This window comes from Columba livia, chromosome 5 (genome assembly GCF_036013475.1).
Source record: "Columba livia isolate bColLiv1 breed racing homer chromosome 5, bColLiv1.pat.W.v2, whole genome shotgun sequence".
Lineage (NCBI taxonomy): Eukaryota > Metazoa > Chordata > Aves > Columbiformes > Columbidae > Columba > Columba livia.
Window position 1 is genome coordinate 55383498 of NC_088606.1, and position 21480 is coordinate 55404977.

Genomic DNA, 21480 nt, shown 5'->3' on the forward strand with positions numbered 1-21480 from the left:
GTAATGACAATAGTTCATGAGATACCCATTTGTTTTACCTCTCTTGCTGTTAAGAAAGAATAAAAAAGTCTTATGAATGTGGAAAGGGATGAAGAAGTAAGATGCAGGCAAGGGACAAAATAGATGAACGTTAGACTAACACTGCTACAAATCTCTTAGATTACAGTGAAGTAGTAACTTTTGTAACTTTCTCCAAAATTGATTATTGAACTTAGTAACTCAAAATAGGTGATTATTCTTGTATTCTAAACTTTCTGAAGCTTCTTTTGTCATTCTATCATTTCCAGATTTTTGTTTTTCTATTTGATCTGAAATATTGCTATACCTTTCATAAAGGCTGCATTTGTCTGTCCACAGGCTAAGAGCCAGAAAGGGGACTGCCAAGCTGTATTTTCATGCTCCCTGTTTTTATGGCGTTTGCACATTTATGAGTAACCCACCTCTAGTAGTAAAAGAATGACTCCTGTTTGCATGTTCATTAGGTTCTGGTCTCTGTAATGCAAGCTGCTAGCCGTGCTAGTTGTATTACCACAGCCAGGGCCAGATATTTCGGAGGTTGCAGTCAGTCTTTTCCAAAGTAGCCAAAAATGTTATCTCAGCTTAAGGAATAACTGATAATAGGAACTTTGCTACTAACCAGTCACTTTTACACTAGGAACCTAGAAAGATTGTCTATAAATTTCTATAAATCCTATCTTGGTCTATGTCTATGGAAATTGGTATGCTGCATATTCTCTAGGCTAGACAAAGATTCGTTATCTTGAGAGAGTCAAAGGAAATATATTACTTCAAACATGAGTCAATGGCCAGAGTGTGAAGAGTAATTAAGGAATAACAAGAGTCACCGATAAAAATCTCTTTGTTTTTGCTGTCACTTCTTTTGTCTTTCTTTCTTCATCGTTTTTTCTCAGCCTTTTTTTGCTCCTTTCTGTCCTGTTTATTATTATTTGTGTTCTGGCAACATGTAAAGGCTCACTCTGAGGTTTTGTTGTGGTAGATGATGTATAAAATGGAAGGAAAAAACACATCTCATTAAAGACAATAGGGTTAACCTTAATGTGGCCAAAATTTCAGAGAGAATGTTAAGAGATGGTGCCTGTCCTAAAAATCTTGTCATTTTAAAAGATGAGAAACTCAGATAAAGGCAAAGGTAAATAAATAAACAAACAATGGAACACTCATAACTATGTTTCTTAACATTTAATTCACAGGAAAATGTTTATCTTTCCTGTTGATGATCAGATTCTTTTCTATTTCTAAAGAACAGGGGTTCTTCTTCCCCTGCGCTGTCATTAGAGAGCAATCAGTCTCTTCTGGAACAAAAATATTGTTTGAAATTACTTTAATGAAGCTATAACATTTTTAGATATATTCTGTGGTGTTCTTTGACCCAGTATTGTCCATGGAGTCTAGTCTGGAATCCAGCTTCCTCAGAGGAGTTGCCTGTGATGTATCCACAAAAAGTGACCATTCTCTTCTAATGTTTTAGTTTTAAATCATGAAAGTCATGACAAGTTGGGCAAATGTAAAGCATCTAGGGAGTGAGGCAGTACACAGCCTCACAAGTTGGAAGCATCACTTTGAGGACAGCCCCAGCCTTTAGGCTGAAGTATAGACGTCTTTGCCAACTAAGCCATTAGGGCAGCCAAATTGTATTGCTTTTGCAATAATTTTAAATTCTGACCAAGCTCTAAATTCTGAAAATCGAAACCTCCTCCTGTGATTGCAGCATTAACAGTAACTAGGAGATAGAACATTAGTTGCCATAGAGAGACAATTAACAACTTCCTCCATTCTTCTCACCTTTCATTAGTAGTACATTTTTATTTAATTTGTTTTTTAGGGGTTTATTATCTATTAGACTTTCCTGAAAATATTTTCAGCAAGAAGCAAAACATCTACTTCTCTGCAGTTTTCTATATTTCTTAAAATTCCAGGCATTTCTGCCTCTGTCAGTACTATAGTTGTCACTTGAGAAAAAAATACATACTTTGTAAAACCTGTTGAAATTGTTTATATAAGGCATAATACTGTCTAAATATCTGATTGGCAGGATTAAATACCTAAGAACAACCAGTTTGAAAGCTTGTTCTTATGTGTTTCAACTTGGAAGAACTCACTGAGCATCTGTGCTTTTTATACCATTGGTGCCTCATTTCTAAGTCAAAAAGGTACTGAGACTTTCTTGCTCCCCATGTTGAACTACATACTAACAGAAGTATTTTCGTGTAATGCTTTATATGCTGAAAATAATTCTGTAGTTCTGAGATAGTTAGAAGAACATGGAGATTATATTACTTCAGTTATTTGCAGAAATTCATTTTGCAGATGCTTTTGTGATGGCCTACGGGTCCACTTGCAAATATTCCCCCAGAGATCAAGCACAAAGAACATCAACTCCTTGGCTGCTTTTTCAAATCCTTCAAGTATGGACTTGCTTACAGCAGATACAGCCAGAACTTCTTGGCCTCCTTGGGATGGTTGTAATTTATTACTCTAAGTAATATAACCTTTCTCTGAAAAATAGATCATTTATGGTGTGGGGGTTTTTGTTTGTTTGATTCATTGATTGATTGATTGGTTTCCTATCAAAATTCTATCCAGATTAAAAAGCCAGCCTATTATCTTGGTAACAGTAAATGTACACTTTGCCTGCATTAGGATTGAAAGGTCAGGCCAAAATTGTGTTAGAAAGGGTTAAAGACAAACTCCTTAGGCGTAATGAATAAGTATATTTGGGAAAGTAAAAGATGCAAAATCATAATGTGGATTCAAATATGACTTTTTTACTGCGAGTAGAGTAGCTGAATAATAAATGACAACTTTTTCATAAATAATAATTTATTTTTTTAAAATTTGTCACCGATTTCCTAATTGCCCAGATACTGGTTACAAAATTTATAGCAGTATTTTAAAACATGGAACAACCATTACTTGATATATTTGATTCTTCTCAACTTATATAGCTGTTTGTCTCAATAAATGTTTCAGCATTGACTTACTATGTAACTTATTATAGTTTCACAATAAACATATCGTCTCTCAAAGAACCGTATCTTTGATATGCATATTCCAAGCCTTCTGCAACAATGCACAGTACCTCACTAACCACACACACCTCTAAATTGGTCCTACATGCAGGTCCCTCAGCAAAACTACTGTTCCTTTTTGCAATAAATCTGACTGCAGTTGCAGCCTCCTGTAAAAGCTGAACACCTGTAGCATGGTACTTAACTTAGAATAGTATTAAAATAGTTTTGCCTCTCACATTTGCCACAAACCTGTCTTCTTTTATGTGCACACGTTAGTATACAAATTGCCAAATTGGTGTCAATTGTAAACTAATGGCATTGGAGGCATCATAAATTACCGTGGTGATCCTCAGGAGAAGACACTGCTGTATACGAATGAGTGTTTTGCTTTCAGGGTAATGTATGTCTTCATCTGGCCCAGTAGTCAGCATATTGCCCCGCGTTGATGGATATAGTCAGCTTGAAACTACACTACATTTCACTGCACAATAAACATGGCTGTCAACACCATATAAAGCAAAATCAATTTATCCTGTATGGTCAGTGCGTTTTAAATGAAATTAATGTACTGTGGACCTGTTGGCAAAAAGGTAGTGTATTAGTTATGCATCCTCTGTGTTAGGACTTTTTTCATGTAAATGTATTTCCTACATAGAATTTTTAAAACGGTATACCTATCGTTGTGTTTTCACACTAAATTAGGAAACTTAGTTTTTGCACAATTAAAATATTGTGAATCAGTTACTGAAATCAGTAAATCTGCAGTCGTTTACTTAGTGTAAAGAACTAATCTTCTGATTTTTGTCAGGTAAATCTGTGCCGGGAGCTGTTAGAGTTTACAAAAAAAGAATCTTGTTGCTGTTCTAATTTGTTGTCACGTACCTTGCGTTTTCAAGGTGTTGAATTATATGAACAATTTGATGAGGCATAAGACTAAGTATGTCACTCTCCCACTGTAAACACTATTTGCCTTTCTTTTATAGCTAAGGTGTAAACCTAAAAACATATGTTATCGTCACAATTGCAAATGTTTTTCTGGTAAAAGCATGCCTTATCTAGGCTTGGTTATCTCTGTCTCCTGTATTAGCTAGTTATACGCCTCATACTCAGTTCCATGAACTCTAAACCCCCATGAAGCTTTGCTGTTTGTGGTCAAGAAGCAGGGCTGGATGCATTAAAAAATCTGGTTAAGTTTAGCATGTACAAGTTGACTTGATGGTGGGTAATGACAGGACGCTGAGGCACATTAAAGCCCAGCAGACATGGAGAAGCTGGAGTCTTCCATTCCAGAAGCTCCAGGACACTGTGTGTGTACCTGTTGAAGGCAGACAGTTTTATTACATACATGTGACTGAATGCTCTAAGACACATCTAGAATTCAGCTAAAGCAGATGCAACTTTAAAATGTTCAGCTTCAAATGTAATCAGACCCATACAACTAGCAGCATGTACCTGGTGTACTATATAATCTATTTTATGAAATGTTTGGCACATGCTTCACTGCTCAAGCAGCAAAGTCATTGTAAACTACTTATGTGAACAGGTCTACATCAGTTTTTATTCTCAAGGGTAACTTTTATGTGAGTTTTGTTGAGCATTCAGAACATGTATGCTACATTAAAGTCTCAAATGGAAGCTTTTTCAAATCTCCATACCTTAACTGAAGAAATACCAGTCTCCTCACTCCAGTGTTGATGCCTTCAGCTGGGTGAGCCTGACCCATTACATGGAAATCACTGGATATCCTTTCTGTCCCTCTCTCTCATAGATCTGGCAGCAAAAAGAGAGAGAGAAGAGAGAATGAGGCTATAATAAGCACAGCACTGAACACACTTGCATAATCCACCTAATAATGTTTTGCATCCATCTTGTTTCTTCCTGCCCTGACATTACAGGAAGTAAAGCAATGAATGGCTCTGCAGCTAAACTACAGCAGTATTATTGTTGGCCAACAGGAGGTGCCACTGTGGCTGAAGCTCGAGTCTACCGGGATTCGCGAGGCCGAGCCAGTAGCGAACCGCACATCAAACGACCAATGAATGCTTTCATGGTTTGGGCAAAGGATGAGCGTCGAAAAATTCTTCAGGCCTTCCCTGACATGCACAACTCCAACATTAGCAAAATCCTAGGTAAGTGCAAGGCAATGAACAAATTGTGACTGTCATTGAACCAAAACTGAGGGAGGCATAGAAGGCTTTGCTATAGTAGTGGCAATTGGCAGAGGTTAGTTATTTTTGGAGCTGTGGAAAGATGAGGTTATTTATATTGGTGACACAGGCTAGTTACTTCCTTCTTGGATGTGCAACTTCCCTAATTCTAAGACATATTTTGTTCAGGAGATGTTCACTGACATTGGAATTACTGCAACTTAAACAAATGAAGACTCACAGATTGTTTTCATTTTCATTCCCTTCCCTTTCATTTTCTGTCCCTTCCAACAGCAGAGTTCACAATGTGCTTCAAAAGGAATGTTTTGTGAAATCTGTTGCAAGAGTGTATCCTGATAAAAGGTCTAATTGCAAGATCCTATTAGAAATCACCTGAACTACAAATCACCTGAATGCAAAATTATACTTGGTGGAGTAATTACTGAGAAAAAAAATAATAAAGTACAAAATCAAAATCAAAGGTTTATGTCAGACAGTGCAGTATCAAAGAAAAAAACCTGGCATAGTTCAAAAGACCTGTACGTGCATATCTTTTCACATGCAAAATGATCATTGATTCAAAATGTTACAATATTCAAAAAGCTAAGGAGCCACTAGTATCATACAATTAAAATACTGCTTTGTTAAAAGACACCATAGTTAATATTTAATTTGTATTGATTGGGATGATCAGGGAATATACCATGGATTATATTTTGCCACTGTTGAAATAAATTGGCTCATTTTTGAGAAATTTTGATTTGCTTGTTAAGACCCCTCCGGAGAATTAGAAACATACGTGAGAATGAGTGTTGAAATGTTAAAACCCATATTTGCTCCTGAGTCTTTGAAGTGAAAGACAGATTCCAAATGTACCTCGTAATAAATAAAAGTAAAAATCATGTTTCCTCTGTATTCATTTTATTGTAAACTTGGAGTTCAAATATGTTCTTACCAAAGTTTGTTGCATGTTAGTTCAATCAGAGGCAAGAATACACAGAAATAAACGTTACTTTGTCCTAAAACTTCCAAAATCTTACTTAGTACTTCTCATATTTTTGTCTACCATCTAAGTAAGTTATATGAATAGCCTTTCAGTTTTGTATAAGACCTGCACTGTTTCACTGTTGGCAGCTGTAGGGATTCTATATTATTTGTGTGCATTCTGTGAAAAAACTATTAGGAGCATAGTAACTGTATTCATTAAAATGTAAACTTCCAGCATAAATATTTCAGAAGTGCCAGCAATTGGGTGTTTGTTAACCATGGAATTAACCTGTCAGTATCTGCTCTGCCACAAATAAGTCTATGTCTATATATCTGTGCAACTTTTCTGGGACAATGAAAAAAGAGACTGATATATTAGATCTGACACAGAGTATTGCTGGCTATGGATAATATTTATACAACTTTTCCATTTGTTGATCTATGAAAAATCTTGGTAAAAGAATAGCTTCCACCCACGTTTACCACAGCTGTAATAGTTTTATTCATCTGAAAGACACCAAAAAGCTATTTTCTGCAATTTTTAGCCCCTGGAAAAAAAAAATCCCTTCTCTATTCAAGTGTTTAGATAGGTCCTTATAAACAATACAAGAGATCTGAATACTTTTTCCTCTTCCTGTGTACACTTTGTTAATTTTTTAACTTTTTTATTGGTGCAGCTTCCAATGAGAGTTTACAGTACCTGAAGTTGTGTATATAATTACAATGTGCTTTCTGGTTGTCTTCTTCTTTTTTTTTTTTTTTTTTAATATAAGTTTGCTAAATGTAACTTTCTCAGTGCAGTTCTGTGCATTTATTACATCTGGTTGGAAGGTAATATGCATAACAGGATTTAAAATATGGTAAGGCGCCAATATTATGCCAAGCTTATATCAGAAGATCAGTAAATTTAAGGCAACCAGACAGCAAGGGATTTTTCATAATTTTGTTAAATCTATAAGGTTTTGTTATTTTTTTCCTCCTTCATAGCAAGGTATTAATATCTATTAGTAGGACTGAAAAACCAGATAAAACTGTAAAAGAAGCATGTATCCCTAGGCAATCTGTTAAGCTTATAACAAGAAAAGCACGGTTGTAGACCTTACTTAACCGTAACACTGTGTGTGGTATTACAAAGGTATAGAATTATTCACAGATTAATGCTCATATTGTAAAAAAAATAAATAAAATGTCTGTTTAGCAGCATGAGGCAGAGATTTTGAGAAGCAGCTATTGATTTGGAGTGCACCTATTAATAGACATTTATCTATGTTTGGTCTGCAGAAGTATCTGAAAGTCAAGCTTCTTTTAAGGTGTCTCTGGTTGTGCATCCCAATATATGTGCTGGCTGATGTAAATTCAAATCAGTTTATTTAATTAAATTATTTAAAATGTGTTTATTCTAACAAAAAGTCATGTTGAAATGCTTCTGTGTAAATCTAAACCTGCTTTACTTGAGCACTCACTAATGTTTTGTGTTAACAGGATCTCGCTGGAAGTCCATGTCAAATCAAGAGAAACAACCTTATTATGAAGAGCAGGCACGGCTAAGTAAAATCCACCTAGAAAAGTACCCTAATTATAAATACAAACCTCGACCAAAACGTACCTGCATTGTTGATGGAAAGAAATTGCGTATTGGTGAATACAAACAACTGATGAGGTCTCGAAGGCAGGAGATGAGGCAGTTTTTTACCGTAGGGTGAGTACTATTGTTGTAATTGTTTTCAAAGACAGAGCGTGCTGTTCAAAAACAAATAGACTTATCAGTTTAAGTCACTGACTAATGTTATTTAGAAGGTAAAGATCTGAACCTGTAAAACCTTATTAAAAAATAAGATATATCATGGAATATAGAGCTATCAGCTTGCCACTGAATGCTGATTATGAGACTTATTATGGAATGCTTTAAAGTCAAAAGAAGTTGTTTCCCATTAGCCTGAAAGGTTTACATCATGTCTTTTGTGAGTTATTAGTAAGCTAATCCCTTCTGGGTTAGTAACAACTCCAGGATCATTTCCTAAATTAAAACAATAACAAAGAGAAAGCACAAAAGATTATTCCTGTGTGGAATAAGGAGTCAGGAGAGTGGGGAAAAGGGAAAACGAAGAGGAATAATAGAAGTTCCATTAGGAACACACATGAATAATATCATATCATGAGGCTGTTAGGAATTTTGTTATATATAGAACTGTGGAAAAAATACTTAAAAAAAATAGATGTTTTAGGAAGTGTATCTCAAGTAGTGCATAGATAGACGGGGTAGATTTACAACTTGAAATATATGGCTCAAAAAGATCCTGGCACAGTTTTAAAAACAATGTCTGTTTTTTTAACAGTATTTCCTCTAGTCTTCAGCAGAGAAAGCAGCACTATGAAAGGCTAAAGACAACCAAAGTCCAGTGAAACAACTGCACCATAACTGATTTCTCTCCTCTTTTTTCATGAATTAATCTGTGATGTTCAGTGCACTAACACAATGTTTCTGGTGGTTTACAGAGAATTTAAAAGCTATCTCCAGTGCCAGCCTTTCCAAATTCACAATGTTCTGCTTATTTCTCTAATCACAATAGTCTCCTTTTGTTGGGTACTTCACTACCAGATAATTGACCTTGACGTCGATTATGTGCCCTCATTTTTGGCTTGGGATGCAGAACTCCTGTTGCAGTCAATTATTTTGTGGTACAGCATGCAACAATGTGGGCTCTTTCTTCAACCAGTAAATAGAAGTGGGTTTGATATCTTGAAATAGCCTTCCCGTCCATAGTTTTGACATTGTTTTTTGTTCTTCATTATGAGGGAAATTGTTTACTAATAGGCTTCCATCAAAATTGTACATAGGACTCTAAATAGAAATTTGAATTTATACATTGCCAAGTATATTGAGATTGAGGGAATGAAACTCTAGCTTATGTCTTCCAAAGCAGATTGACAGACTGGACAATTTGAGAATTGTTTGCTAATTCAAAAGACCATTAAGCAGGAGCATTTTACACATTGGAAGTGGTGGCTAAATATGGAGGTGAATATGGAAGATGGATTTAAGAAACTTCTAAAAGTGTCTACTTAAAGAGTGATATTGTGATAAAATAAATATATATATAACAAAAGCTATTCAAAATTAAACTGCTGGTGGAACCAAAATGTAACATCTTTCTCATATATCAAATGGTCTCGTTGCAAAGACAACAAGAATGTCACAATTTTTTTGAATGGACTGGTTCTAGTTCATATTTATGTTAAAGCCATTTCACCATACTCTATTCATGTTGAAGAAGTTTTAAAGTAAGAGTAAATTACCTTTGTGCACTTATATAATGATGCGGTGTACTTTGCCAGAAACAATTACTCTTAGTTATGCAAATGATGAAAAAGCGGGTATGAAGTCTAATGAATGTGTTCAATAAAGACGAAGTGAGATCCACAGGCTGTGATTTTAAAAATTTATTTCATTATTTTCTGTGACTTCTCACTGTTGCCCCAAATTCCCTTTTTCCCTAAAGAAAAAATTAAAACGAAATTCTTGGAAGAGATCAAGTAAAAAAGGTGAAAAAAACAGACAAGGACAGTTTCCTGAATTGAAACATTAAACCTGGCATTATTTATTTCAGCAGAATAGTTTACTGAGTAATAAACCCCAACATTTAATCCAAATCAGATTATCATGAAGTGAAACACAGCAATTGAGCCCATTAACTTTTTAAACTTACTCTTCCTTGTGTTTAACATAAATATCACATAAAACATCAGCTGAAACAGTTTTCCTAACTGACCTTGTTCACCCATCATTTTTCCACTGTTTTGATGGAACGAACAGCATAAACTGTCCTTCAGAACTGTAGATGTGAGAGTTGAGATCAGTTTCCTTTTCAGAATTAAATAGGAGACAAATGTGTTTTTTAGGATGGAATATACTCTCTGTTTAAAGTAAATATTTCAGTGTAAGACAGAGCAAAAAAAGTACAAAACAGACTCCAATGAAATATGCCCAGTGCTTCATACTGCTTGAAGTCCTACTGTTTTTTTCTTATTGTTTTTAAAGACCATACCGATTAAGTAGGGAACGCGTATGCCAAAATGGCAAAAAAATATCCTAACAGGATGAAAAGATAAATAGGAGATATGAAGAGAAAGGCAGACTTTCAAAACAGGTGACTAGAGCAAAGTATAAATAGCAATAAAAAATTTATTATTTCATATTTGTGTTTGGAATCCTCTTATACTAAATGTACATTTATTGCTTAAGCAATCGAGTAAGGACGGGCTCCTATCACATGCCCCTAGGTGAGCCATTGGCCAGCATAGAATAATCCTGCCTTGTATACAACTGAAACCCCCCCCACCACAAAAGCAGACAGAGTTTTACACTGCTTGAACTTTTAAAATGCAAAAAGGTCATACTGCTTACTCCAGTGAGCCACATTCTTTGGTAAACATTGGTAAGACACACAAAGGTTGTTTAGAGAATCTCGATATACAAACTAGCCAGGCTTTAAAATAAAAGATGAATAAGCTAATGGACGGCCAGGTTCTGTTCTGATTTTTGAAGAAAAGCTATCAAAAAAATACACAACAGTGAAAATTTCTTGGAATAAATTGGGCAGGAAATTCAGGTTTTGAGAAAGTGTTATATATGTGATAGACCAGCACAAACATCTAGGAACTGGCAAGTATTTTAAAGAACAGAATGGAATTTGAAATGTGCATAGGCCTTCTGTTGCATCCTTACAGGTATGAATTTTGTTTCAAATGAGGCAGATAATTTACAGAAATAATTCATGTTTAATGCAGAGGACATTAAAAAATTGCTGGTTTTAATCTACTGGAAGCTGAATCTGTCTTAAAAATAATTGAGTTATTTTTAATAATAAAATTATTAATGGGAAATTCTGAATGATAACTTCAGTGAAAGAACTTCAAGTGATCTACAATTTATCTTCAATAGTACTTCTTTGTAATGCATAAATAAATGCGAACTAACAAATGGATCATATATAAACCATAAATTCAGACATTTTAAGCGAAGAGTCTGTCTTTTGTTGCCTTGTCTTACAAAAATAATTCAATTCTCAGTCATTTTTACAGTCTAATACACTCTAAATACAAGCATATGATATATACATTTCTCTGCAAAATGATGTAAGCAGTAACTTTTTTTGTGTGTTTTACCAGTGTAAGATGTTTAGAATAAACCCTTTATAGTGTTTATAACTACTGTACACACATAGTCTGAATGTTACTAGACTACAGTTTTGAACAAGGCTGTAATATTATACTCCTGTAGCTTGAATTTAAAGTAAGTACACAATGGATGCTTTTGTGAGATTTACTGTTATTTCATTCCTTAGGGGAATGTAAGTTCCAGGGGTGTGTAACATATAAGCATTTTCCTTAATGCAATCGATTTTGCTTCAGTCCTTTAAAGAGCTGTCAGAAAATAGTTGGGAAGGGATCAGAAAACAATCGTAATTTGCCAATTTAAATGTTTAGCTAGTTTTGCAAAAGTCAAAAGTGGAACATTCTCCAGGAAAATCCGAAGAATATTAATGCCACAAACTTGTGAGCAGGTCAGTTTGCTTAAGATTTTTCATGTTACCTCCTTTTTGATGTTTACTTAACTATTTTGGGCCAAATCGTTGGCCCCGGACTGGACAGACATGTTAAGCAATGCTGGCAGAGCAGAGAGGCAAGTGACCTGTCGTAACCGGCCACATAAGGATTTATTTGGCAGAGATGGTGGAGACAGGAGCGGTTTGAAGCCAGAGTACGTAGCCATGCATCACTGTTCCTCACAGAACTGGATAGGAAGATTAATGCTGGGTTCTGGAAATCTTAACCAGACAAAAATAATCCCTGCTTTAACCATGTGCAACTGAGCTGAATTGTAACCTGTAGCTTGCAGTAAAGTATGTTTTTATCTCCTCACTGCAAGGTCCAATGATGGGCAAAACTCTAGCTAGAGACAAGGATTGAATATGTGGAATTTAATATTATAAAAAAATACCATTAACATTAATGTCTTTAAGAACTACAAATGAAAGAAACCATAATGGCAAGAGTCATAGGTTAGAAACTCCAACTCTTCCTTTCAGTGAGAGTGGTTAGAATTTAAATAAATGCTCTTCCTCTCCATCCTATACAATTTAATTACTTAGAAAATGATAACACTTATCTCCAGTAACATATGCCATCCATATAGTTCGTGATATCTTAAAATAAGGCTTCCTGGGATGTAATGGAGCAACTTGAGCTGAATTTACAGCAACAACCTGATCAGCTCTAAATATTAATAATAACAGGGTTCAAGTGAGAGGTAGGTGTCCATTTACTGTGGGTGTGTGGGTGCCCATGTTTAAGTGCTAGCAAATTTTTGCTAGCAAATGGGTAGCAATTTGAGACACGTCCCATTTAGACTGTACAGTTACCACAGGTTTACAGGCCCATGGCAAGATACAGGTAATCTAAAGCTCACAGTTATTGCTCACCCAGCAGCAGGCATGCACACCATGTCTGATTTTTGTTTAACATGTGAAAAAGAACTGCATCTAGGAATGACAAATTCAGCAAGCCTTTAACTTTTCTGTTACACCGGTGAAGTTCTTTACCAGTTAGATACATTCTCTAACTTGTCATCCATTTGGTGCATCCTCGAGTAAAAGTTATCTCTGGAAATTCTGCTTCATTATGCTCAAATGACCTGCTTCCTTTATACTTTGAAATGGTTCGTACTTGGACAACTATACCCTGTCTCATTGAAATGCAGATATGCAAAAGTGTTTTGCTGACTTGATAAGCACTTGAAAGAATATCTGAATTTCTTAACTTGGTCTGTCCTTCAGGGCCTAACACTGACAACCGTCACTTTATCCGGACACCTCACAGCCCCGTCCTAAACAGATATATTTTCCTTTTTGCTGTTTATGGCAATTTTTTCTAAAAAAGTGCAAAATTTTTTGGGGGAGAGGCAGAGGTGGTTACTACGGTTCTGGTCCTTACTGTCGTCTATAACAAAAGAACAGCTTGCACTCAATCATTCTTTGAGTAGATTTTACAACTCTTACTAGAAGAGTTGTAAAAACAACTGTTCTCAAAACATGTTTGGCATTAATATTGTGATGTTCTTTGGTGAATGATTGAGGATGCTTTGTTTTGTGAATTTTTATTCTAAGAAATATTAGAAAAAGACTAGTACCATTCGTTATTAGATGGGCAGATTAGAGAGAATTGCGTATGGCCTGGTGACAACAGTGTAGAATTTTGCAGCTGACAATGTGTGGGTTTCTTTTTCCTTTGCTTTGTGGAAACAGTCATAAATGTGAACATTTTCTGTGTCTAAAAGTTGTGGGGGAGGTACATTTGAGTTTTTAACAGTAATAGTTTATACTCCTGACAACATGCAAGCCTAAAACAGAAATGTTCCCATGTGAGGTAGGTGTTCAATTTTATGGATAAAGTATTGAAAGATGTTTGCAGAAAACCACTTGCAAGCAAATACATTGGCTGAAAATTGCTTTCACAGAACATTTATCAGACCATTTAAAAAGTGAAAATTTAGTGAAAAATCCCTAGCTGTTTGTAAACCGTCTGCAAATCATCATTTGCAAACAGGAGTATAATGACTGTGTCAAATGAATTACTGCAATGCTTTTGCTTGCTGCTAGCCAGGTGTACCATACTTGTACAACAGATGTTTGAATGTCTAAAGCTGTGCAGAGGCTCTGAGAGTCAGGCTAGCAGCACCAGCAATGACAGTAATGCATATTATTTTACTATTATCTTAGACAGAATGTTCATGATTTGGCTCTCTGCATTGATTCTCAAACCTGAAGCACTTTCGTTTACCAGTAAGTCTGTAGTGTGATATTTTTCAAAAATAGTATTGATCAATGAACAAAAAAGACTCAACATTTAGGGTCTTATAAATAAGTTTTACATAATTTTGTATATTGATTTAGCCAATGATTAAGAATTTGTGAGAAACTGGTTTATGGAACATCCTTTTCTCAATTTTAGCATAGAATGACATCGTGGTCAAGAAGCTATAGGTATTTTAGACTATCCAAACTCATCTGACGCTGTTTCTCCTGCTAAAATTATACAATATTTCTCTAATACTTGGTCAATATTGCTCTAAAGAAGATTTGAAATACATTGAAATATATGGTTCTGTAAATATGTTATGCAAATAGGCTAGTGTGTTCAATAACTAGGCAGTACTAAACCAGCATCTTCCAGGGCACTTGGGTGTTTCTGGCAGTGGAGTGTATTAAGTATTGCACCTAAGGTACAATGAAGAATCTTTTCCTTCAGACAAGTTACATCCCTTCTTTTTCTATTAGCTTTACTAAAGATGATGATCCAGAAATAATATCAGGATATTTGTATGACTGTTTTAGTATAGAAAGTATGTTATTCATTAATTAACCCAAATGTAAGAAGTAGATTTAATTAATTTGTAGCCAATAAGGGCTTGACCGTGGAATGGGTCAGCAACATGATATTTACTCAGCATTTGAATAAATGTATATCACCGTAAGAAGAGACATTGCATCACTTAGTACAACTATGTACGTGCTTACAGTAAAGCTTGTATTGAATTGCTTGACTGGCAGTGACATAAGCTGATTTTTGTTGAAGTGTGGTATTGCTCCAGTATGCTTAAATTCACACACCCATGAAAAACACAACATTGCATAGTGCAAAGTTAGACATCAGAAGCTAAGATGTATCAAAAGTAGAGGTAGTGCACCCTTAATTGAGTCCTCACATATGTTTGCATTGTCAGAATAAATCAGATCTGACGTTGGGTCCTCAGGAGGGAAGTCTTAATTTCTGTAGATTGTCTGTTACCATAGAAAAAAAGAACTTAAAAAAAGTATTAGCTCCTGAAGAACAAATGACATTCTGATCATGGATTTAAATAAAAATTAAAAAAAAACAGCAAAAAAGTACCAGAAGTATTTCTAAGTGATGCAGGAGTGTCTTAGCACTTAAATAGTGATTTACACACTTGCAGTTGGACAATGTTTCTTAGTCACCTGTCTGCCCATTTAGGTGCTTGCAGGTAATCTTGAGGTTCACTCTTTAACAGAAGCTCTTGTCAGGAGTTTGGAGGATTTAGATTTTGCATACATGATGTCTGCACTGGCAGCTGGGCATCACGCAGGTGCCCGAAGCCTTTTGATGATCTCCGTCCAAATTCTGGTTCGCAGTATGGTTTAAATAAACACATGCAATACACAAAAGAATCAATGTCTGGTAGTCACTAAACTGTTTACTCTCCAGTCATCCTTGTTGGGAGATAAGATGAACCGGTTCTGTACAGGACCAGACTGTGAACTCCAGAGGAACACATGGCGCCTTTCTAGGAAACCACTAGCTTTTCTTTCATTTGGGCTTGCAGAAGGTTTTCCCTCCTCTGACCACAGGAAATCACATTCCCCTCTTGTTTTTCCTTCCAGACAACAGCCTCAAATTCCAATCACCACGGGAACGGGGGTTGTGTATCCTGGTGCTATTACCATGGCGACTACCACGCCATCACCTCAGATGACATCAGATTGCTCGAGCACCTCTGCCAGCCCGGAGCCCAGCATCCCCGTCATTCAGAGCACTTATGGTATGAAGACGGACAGCGGAAGCCTTGCTGGAAATGAAATGATAAATGGAGAGGATGAAATAGAAATGTACGAGGACTATGAGGATGATCCCAAATCAGACTATAGTAGTGAAAACGAAGCCCATGAGGCAGTCAGTGCCAACTGAGGAGTGTTCACAGAATTAAAGTACTCAGACTCATTTGGGTTTTTTTGGGTTTCTTTTGAACAAAAGTTCTTAAAGAGCCTGCATGCATGTGTGGCTCCTACAGTTACATCAGCAGAATGGTCTTAAATGTTTCTTAATGTGTGAGACAGATTGTTTCCCTAATTTTTCATGAACTTGGGTTTTTTGTTTTTGTTTTTAAATTTAGATGAAGACATATATTAAATATCAGGCATCAGGACTTGAAAACTTATATGAATCAATAGCTGTCTTACAAGTCTTACCTTTTGTCTTTCTCCTTTTGGATGCTGATAAAGGTTTAAGTTACTGTTTTAGATGGGGGTTCTACATTCTCACTCAGGTATGCTGTGCCAGCCTACAGGTTGTGAATGTGTTTTTATTCTGGATTATTTTAGAAAACAAAAACTGCAGATTTCATATTGTGAAACAGAACAAGTCCACAAGTGTGCACATCTGTGCATCATAGCTTGTCTTTAAAAAATAGTCTCTGAATTCCCTTTTTTCCATATGTATAGCTGAACTTCTGATGTGCCAAACTTTTCGTAACTTTTGAATCTTAACACTTAAAAAAAAAGTCTTAAAGGAGACACTGTAAAGTCTTAGACAATCCTTTGGCATCTTAAAAAAATTATATATAAAACCTAATTTTTTCCAGAATATGGTAAAGTACTCAGGAATCTGGAGACAGGATATTCTTAAGTAGTGAACATGGTTGCCATAGTGCATGTGCCCAATTGCTTTTGCCTCTTGATGTGCCATTAGTGTGAAATTTTAAGTAAGCACAAAAGAGCGATCACCAGCTATGGACAGGCCTGTCTTAGCAGTGTGAGGCCACCTCTGATTACATTCTCTACCCCTCTGCTTTTAACCCTTGCATTCAGTCTTAACACATTTTCTCTTAAATAATTTATTCATTCCAGAATGTCAAGGGTCCAAATACTTAATATTTATTTTTAAAAGTACTGTTGGTGGCATTACACTTACAATTCCTTACTGATATTTTAAAGAGCCGCTTCTTTCTCCTTCCCTAAATTACACAGGTATATGAAAATAAAAGTGCACCTGCTACTAAAATGAACATGACATGTATGAATGAGAAATTCAGTTGTTGCTGTAACACTGTATGTTCAAGGAGCACTTGGAAACACTCTGCTCTATGTAATGCAAAATAGAGTACTCATATGTACATACAGTACAAATATTCCTAAAAAATGTGTTTATAGTTATAAACCTCTATATTTAAGACAGCAAAGGCAGATGTAAAATCCAAACTGCATGTACAGTCCACCATGATGAATTTTTAGGGCCTGTAGAATCCTGCAGTGAATCACAGCTCTGAACATCATGTTCCTGTTGTCACCTGAAAGAACTGTTTGCTACCCTAAGTATTTATGCAGTGATTTATATGTGAGACTCCTAGTGGGGGAGGGAAGGCCATACCAATTTTTCCCTTGCAAAGCTGGGAAAATGGTGCATCAAAAAATATTTATTGAATAGTAGTCATGTGGGAATCTCAGCCAGATCTTGATGAATGCTTATCAAGTGCTTCGGGATCTTTGGATATAAGATGTTATAGAAACTAATTTTTTAATTTGTATTACTTCTAGAAACTATTGCTATTGCTAGTGAAAATTCTGGAAGATATACAGGATACAGATATTCAAAGATTGTAATTTTATTAAATTTCAGAGCCAGAGAAGAAATTGCCTTTCTTCTTTTCCCTCACACTCCACTCCCGTTCACAAGTACATCACTGCATATATATGCAGATCCAATGGGCCTGGTGCATACGTGTGCTGAAGCTTCTCCATCCCCTCAGCTTTTGTTTTGAATTGGATGTCTTCAGCACATTGGTGATAAATTCAGCCTCAGGCTGAGAGGCATGAGTGGGCCTAGAGCAGCTCCTGTTGAAGTCTGTGGGAATCTTCCTACAAGCTGAACGACTTCGTGTAGGACCCAGACAATGACAGCAGTACAGTGTTAATGCTGGCTGTCCTCCTGCTGGCAACCTGTCTTGCAGAGATTCGTGTGAGGTGCAATGACAAGATGCTGTACCAGGAGCAGCCATTTTTCTCATAGCCCCACTAATACCTGTTGGAGCAGAGATAGCCATTGTTGCCACTGTAGGAATCACATTGAAATGTGCAAGAACAAACCCCAAGACAAAGAAGATTGTTCAATTTACAGGACAATTTATAAAGATAATGGCATAGAAACACAATGGTCAAATTTCTCTGACCATTTTGTAATTTGGAGCAAAATGCTATATTTTTAATATTTATTTAAATGTGTTCTGAGTCCACGTCTAATAAGCAATAAACTGGTCTAGCCAAGACTTTAAAGGCATATGCTGTGTCATTAGCTGGTGAGCGCCCTCTTTAAGCTGGCTAAGGTACTGATAGAAAGTGTTTTTTGTTCTTATGATTGCTTGGGAATTTGAACTGGTTTTAATACATTCAGCTTGGATTGGGGGGAGGATAACATTATTTCCTAAAAAAAACAAATGACTATTTATTAATGTCTTACATAATTCTCCAGTTAGCAGTATCTCTCCCTCCCCCCATATCACTTTCTCTCTTGCTCTCTTTTTTTTTTGCTGGTTTTTTTGTTGCATAGGTAGAATGCTGTATTGTTAGCATTGTATTTTATGTAATTATTATTTTTTTTTTGCACAAAGGCAAACATTTAGATTAGTTGGTTAATTTTTTAAAATTTTATGACCATGCCAAAATAATATTCTGCAGGCTTGTGGAGAACAAAGGACTGTTCTTTAGGACTGAAACTTGATTTTGCGTGTAGTACAAAAAAACACACACTCACAGATGTTGTTTCGTAAGTGTTATAAGCACTGGATATAAATGGTATTTTTTATCACTTCTGACTAATGTGAAACTGTTGTACGAAAACTACATGAACAAAAGTCATCTGTTTCGACTCGTGTGGGCCTGCCTCACAGTTGCCGGATTTGAGTCATTTTTATGTCTTGTTATTTCATTTATTTATGCAAAATACATGTATGTATGAACACTTTGTTTTAGCTCCAGCCCTGCCTCAGTGCTGATGCTCTGTATGTTAAAGCCACATTCTTGAAAATGACTGGCTGTTCAGGAATCGCCAGCTGGTAAAACTTGCATTTATTGGCTGGGGAGTGGGAGGAACATATTTGAATCTGAATTGTGCATATGAGCATTTTATTCTATTTATTAGCCGACATTGGCTCTAAAATGTCAGTAGAAAACAAGGAAGGACAATCATAAGGATAAAAACCCAACATTTTTACTTTATTAATCGGAGCTCAAAACAAAGTTTTTAATGAATTTACCATCTCATTTTAGAATTTTTTTAAATTGTGTAAATATAACATAGGAAATAGAATTTATTTTTTGTTCATGGATACTTAGTGAAGTATAAGTTATGTATTTACTTTTGTTCTATATCAGTGTATGTTGGTCCATATTAAATGCTGACAAGTCACTGTACCTCATGTAGATGCTGAATTTACACTCGCAGTGTGAGCGCAGTATTGTGGACCTGTAGCTGGGACAGCAAGATGCCTCACTTGTGCTCTCACTGATTTTTAATAGCATATTCCACAAACACAGAATACTTCCTTCTTTTTTAGAAAGTCGATAATTTAAACATACCCAATTTCTGATGCATTTGATAGGAAACACAGTCTTCTGAATCCAAGTAAAACTGATGTGATACTTCACTTCTTAATAAGAATGACATTTGGAAGTCAAAAGCATATCCCTGGAAAGATTATAATGACGAAGATGGCCCTTCCAATGCAATCAGGACTTAACAATATCAAACCTTTATTTTCTACATTCATTAAATCATGTTATTGTCATGTTAGGCTATAACACCAAGGGAAATTGTTCACAGAATACACTAAGAGGACTCGTGGAGTTGTTTTATAAGCATTGTGTTTGAGTCACCCTTAATAACTCTGACTCAAAAAAAAAACAACTCCATTCAGGTAATGCAAAAATAGAGTAATAATATTTTCTCTGTGAACAGACAGTTTATTTAATTAACAGATACCATATATTTTCTTTTTGGAAAATCATAGAGTACTTATTTTCAAGAGAAGAACACTCCCAAACCAGTGTGATACCAGCTAGAATAGTTCACTTCATATTTCATAAAAATGGAAGATAAAAGACTTAATGGAAACAGAAATGCTTTCCAGGGTTCAGGTTTACATGGAGAAATTACTCTGATGAAGTGGCCCAATTCTGGTCTGCCTGTATGTTTGAGCATTACCATTTGGCTTGCGAAACTGTCTGCTGAGAATACGTGGGATCGCAGTGTGCTCCTAAATCAGCGTACTCAGGTGCAGCATGAGCAGGGGGACGGCAAAAGATGGGATTGCTCCGAGATGGGAATGCAAACCAAACAGCAGCATTAATCACAATAAACACAATAACCTGTGCAAGGTGTGCAGCAGTCAGCTGCGGGCAGTTCCTGCTTTGAGTACAAACACAACCACCTCCCAATGCAACCTAACCACAGTCCTTTCTCTGGGTTGACTTTCTGGTTTTGTTTCTTGGTCATATCAAAGGCGTGGCATTTCAAAATCATTTCCTAGCAAAACATACTACAAGATTAACACCCCCATCCTCCCCCAGCAAAACATTTATCTACCTGCTTAATACTGAACATGTTAGGACTTCCATGGTGGTCACGAGGACCAGGAAAGTGTTGGCGTTAAGCGGGGCAAACTTTGCTGAGCCAGGGCCACGGTGCAAACAACTGCACTGGAGATGCCGCCAGTAGAATGTATGATAGAATTCTTCATGTTTTTAGGAGAAGTTAATGGATGGGCTTGGGCCGTTGGTGTTTTGCATGCTTTTTCAAGATTCAAGTTGGCACTTAAGCATGTTCTTTTAAAAGAATAATACTATATGACCTCATTTGATCTTTTACAAAACACTCTTTTTCCTTTAAAAAAAAACTTCCCCCCAAACCTTTTTTTCATATAACCCATTAATATCTGTGATTTTTCTCAGATCAAACCACATTTTTGATATGCTGTATTGTCCTGCTACAGAAGGAAAAAAGTATATGCAAATATATTTCATTTTAATCCATTGCCCTTTTTTTAACTACCAGATTTATTGGAAATGGTGACAAAGAAGTATTCTGAGATTTCACACGTTGGGTAAAAAGGGGGTGGAGTGGGGTGAACTGGGCTAAAGGAAAACTTATCAAATTGGTATTTATGGCAATATGAAAGCTATAAAGCAACTTAGTGACATGGCTTGCTTTGTAATTTCCGCTTTCTAAAAACCACAAGTGAGGTCCTTGGTGCTCTTGGAGTATGGGGAATGTGCAAATATTTAACTGTTTGTATGCTGCACATTGCAGACCTGCTAGTGTGCATTCTCCGTTTGTCTTCTTTTGTCATTTGTGTTTTGCTTTCTAGAAAGCAATGTTTTTTTCTTGTACCCTTCTTCAGCTTGTAGCAAATTAGAATGCTTAGCATTTATGTTCATTCATTATTGTATTTCCCATGTAAAAATTTTTTT

General features: G+C 36.0%; 1 protein-coding gene across 17 annotated transcripts in view; it reads left to right on the forward strand.

Annotated features, from left to right (window-relative positions):
• The window catches only part of SOX6 (SRY-box transcription factor 6), a 384531-nt gene extending 363499 nt beyond the window's left edge, over nt 1-21032 (forward strand). For 13 of the 17 annotated variants that reach the window (XM_065066134.1, XM_065066139.1, XM_065066137.1 and 10 more), the window contains 3 exons: nt 4928-5161; nt 7649-7865; nt 15625-21032. In XM_065066134.1, the coding sequence (XP_064922206.1) occupies nt 4928-5161; nt 7649-7865; nt 15625-15928 (755 nt within the window). In that variant the 3' untranslated portion in view covers nt 15929-21032. The remainder of the gene's footprint in view (nt 1-4927; nt 5162-7648; nt 7866-15624) is intronic. The other 4 variants (XM_065066142.1, XM_065066140.1, XM_065066127.1 and 1 more) reach the window with 1 other exon arrangement.
• Nucleotides 21033-21480: the final 448 nt, after the last annotated feature.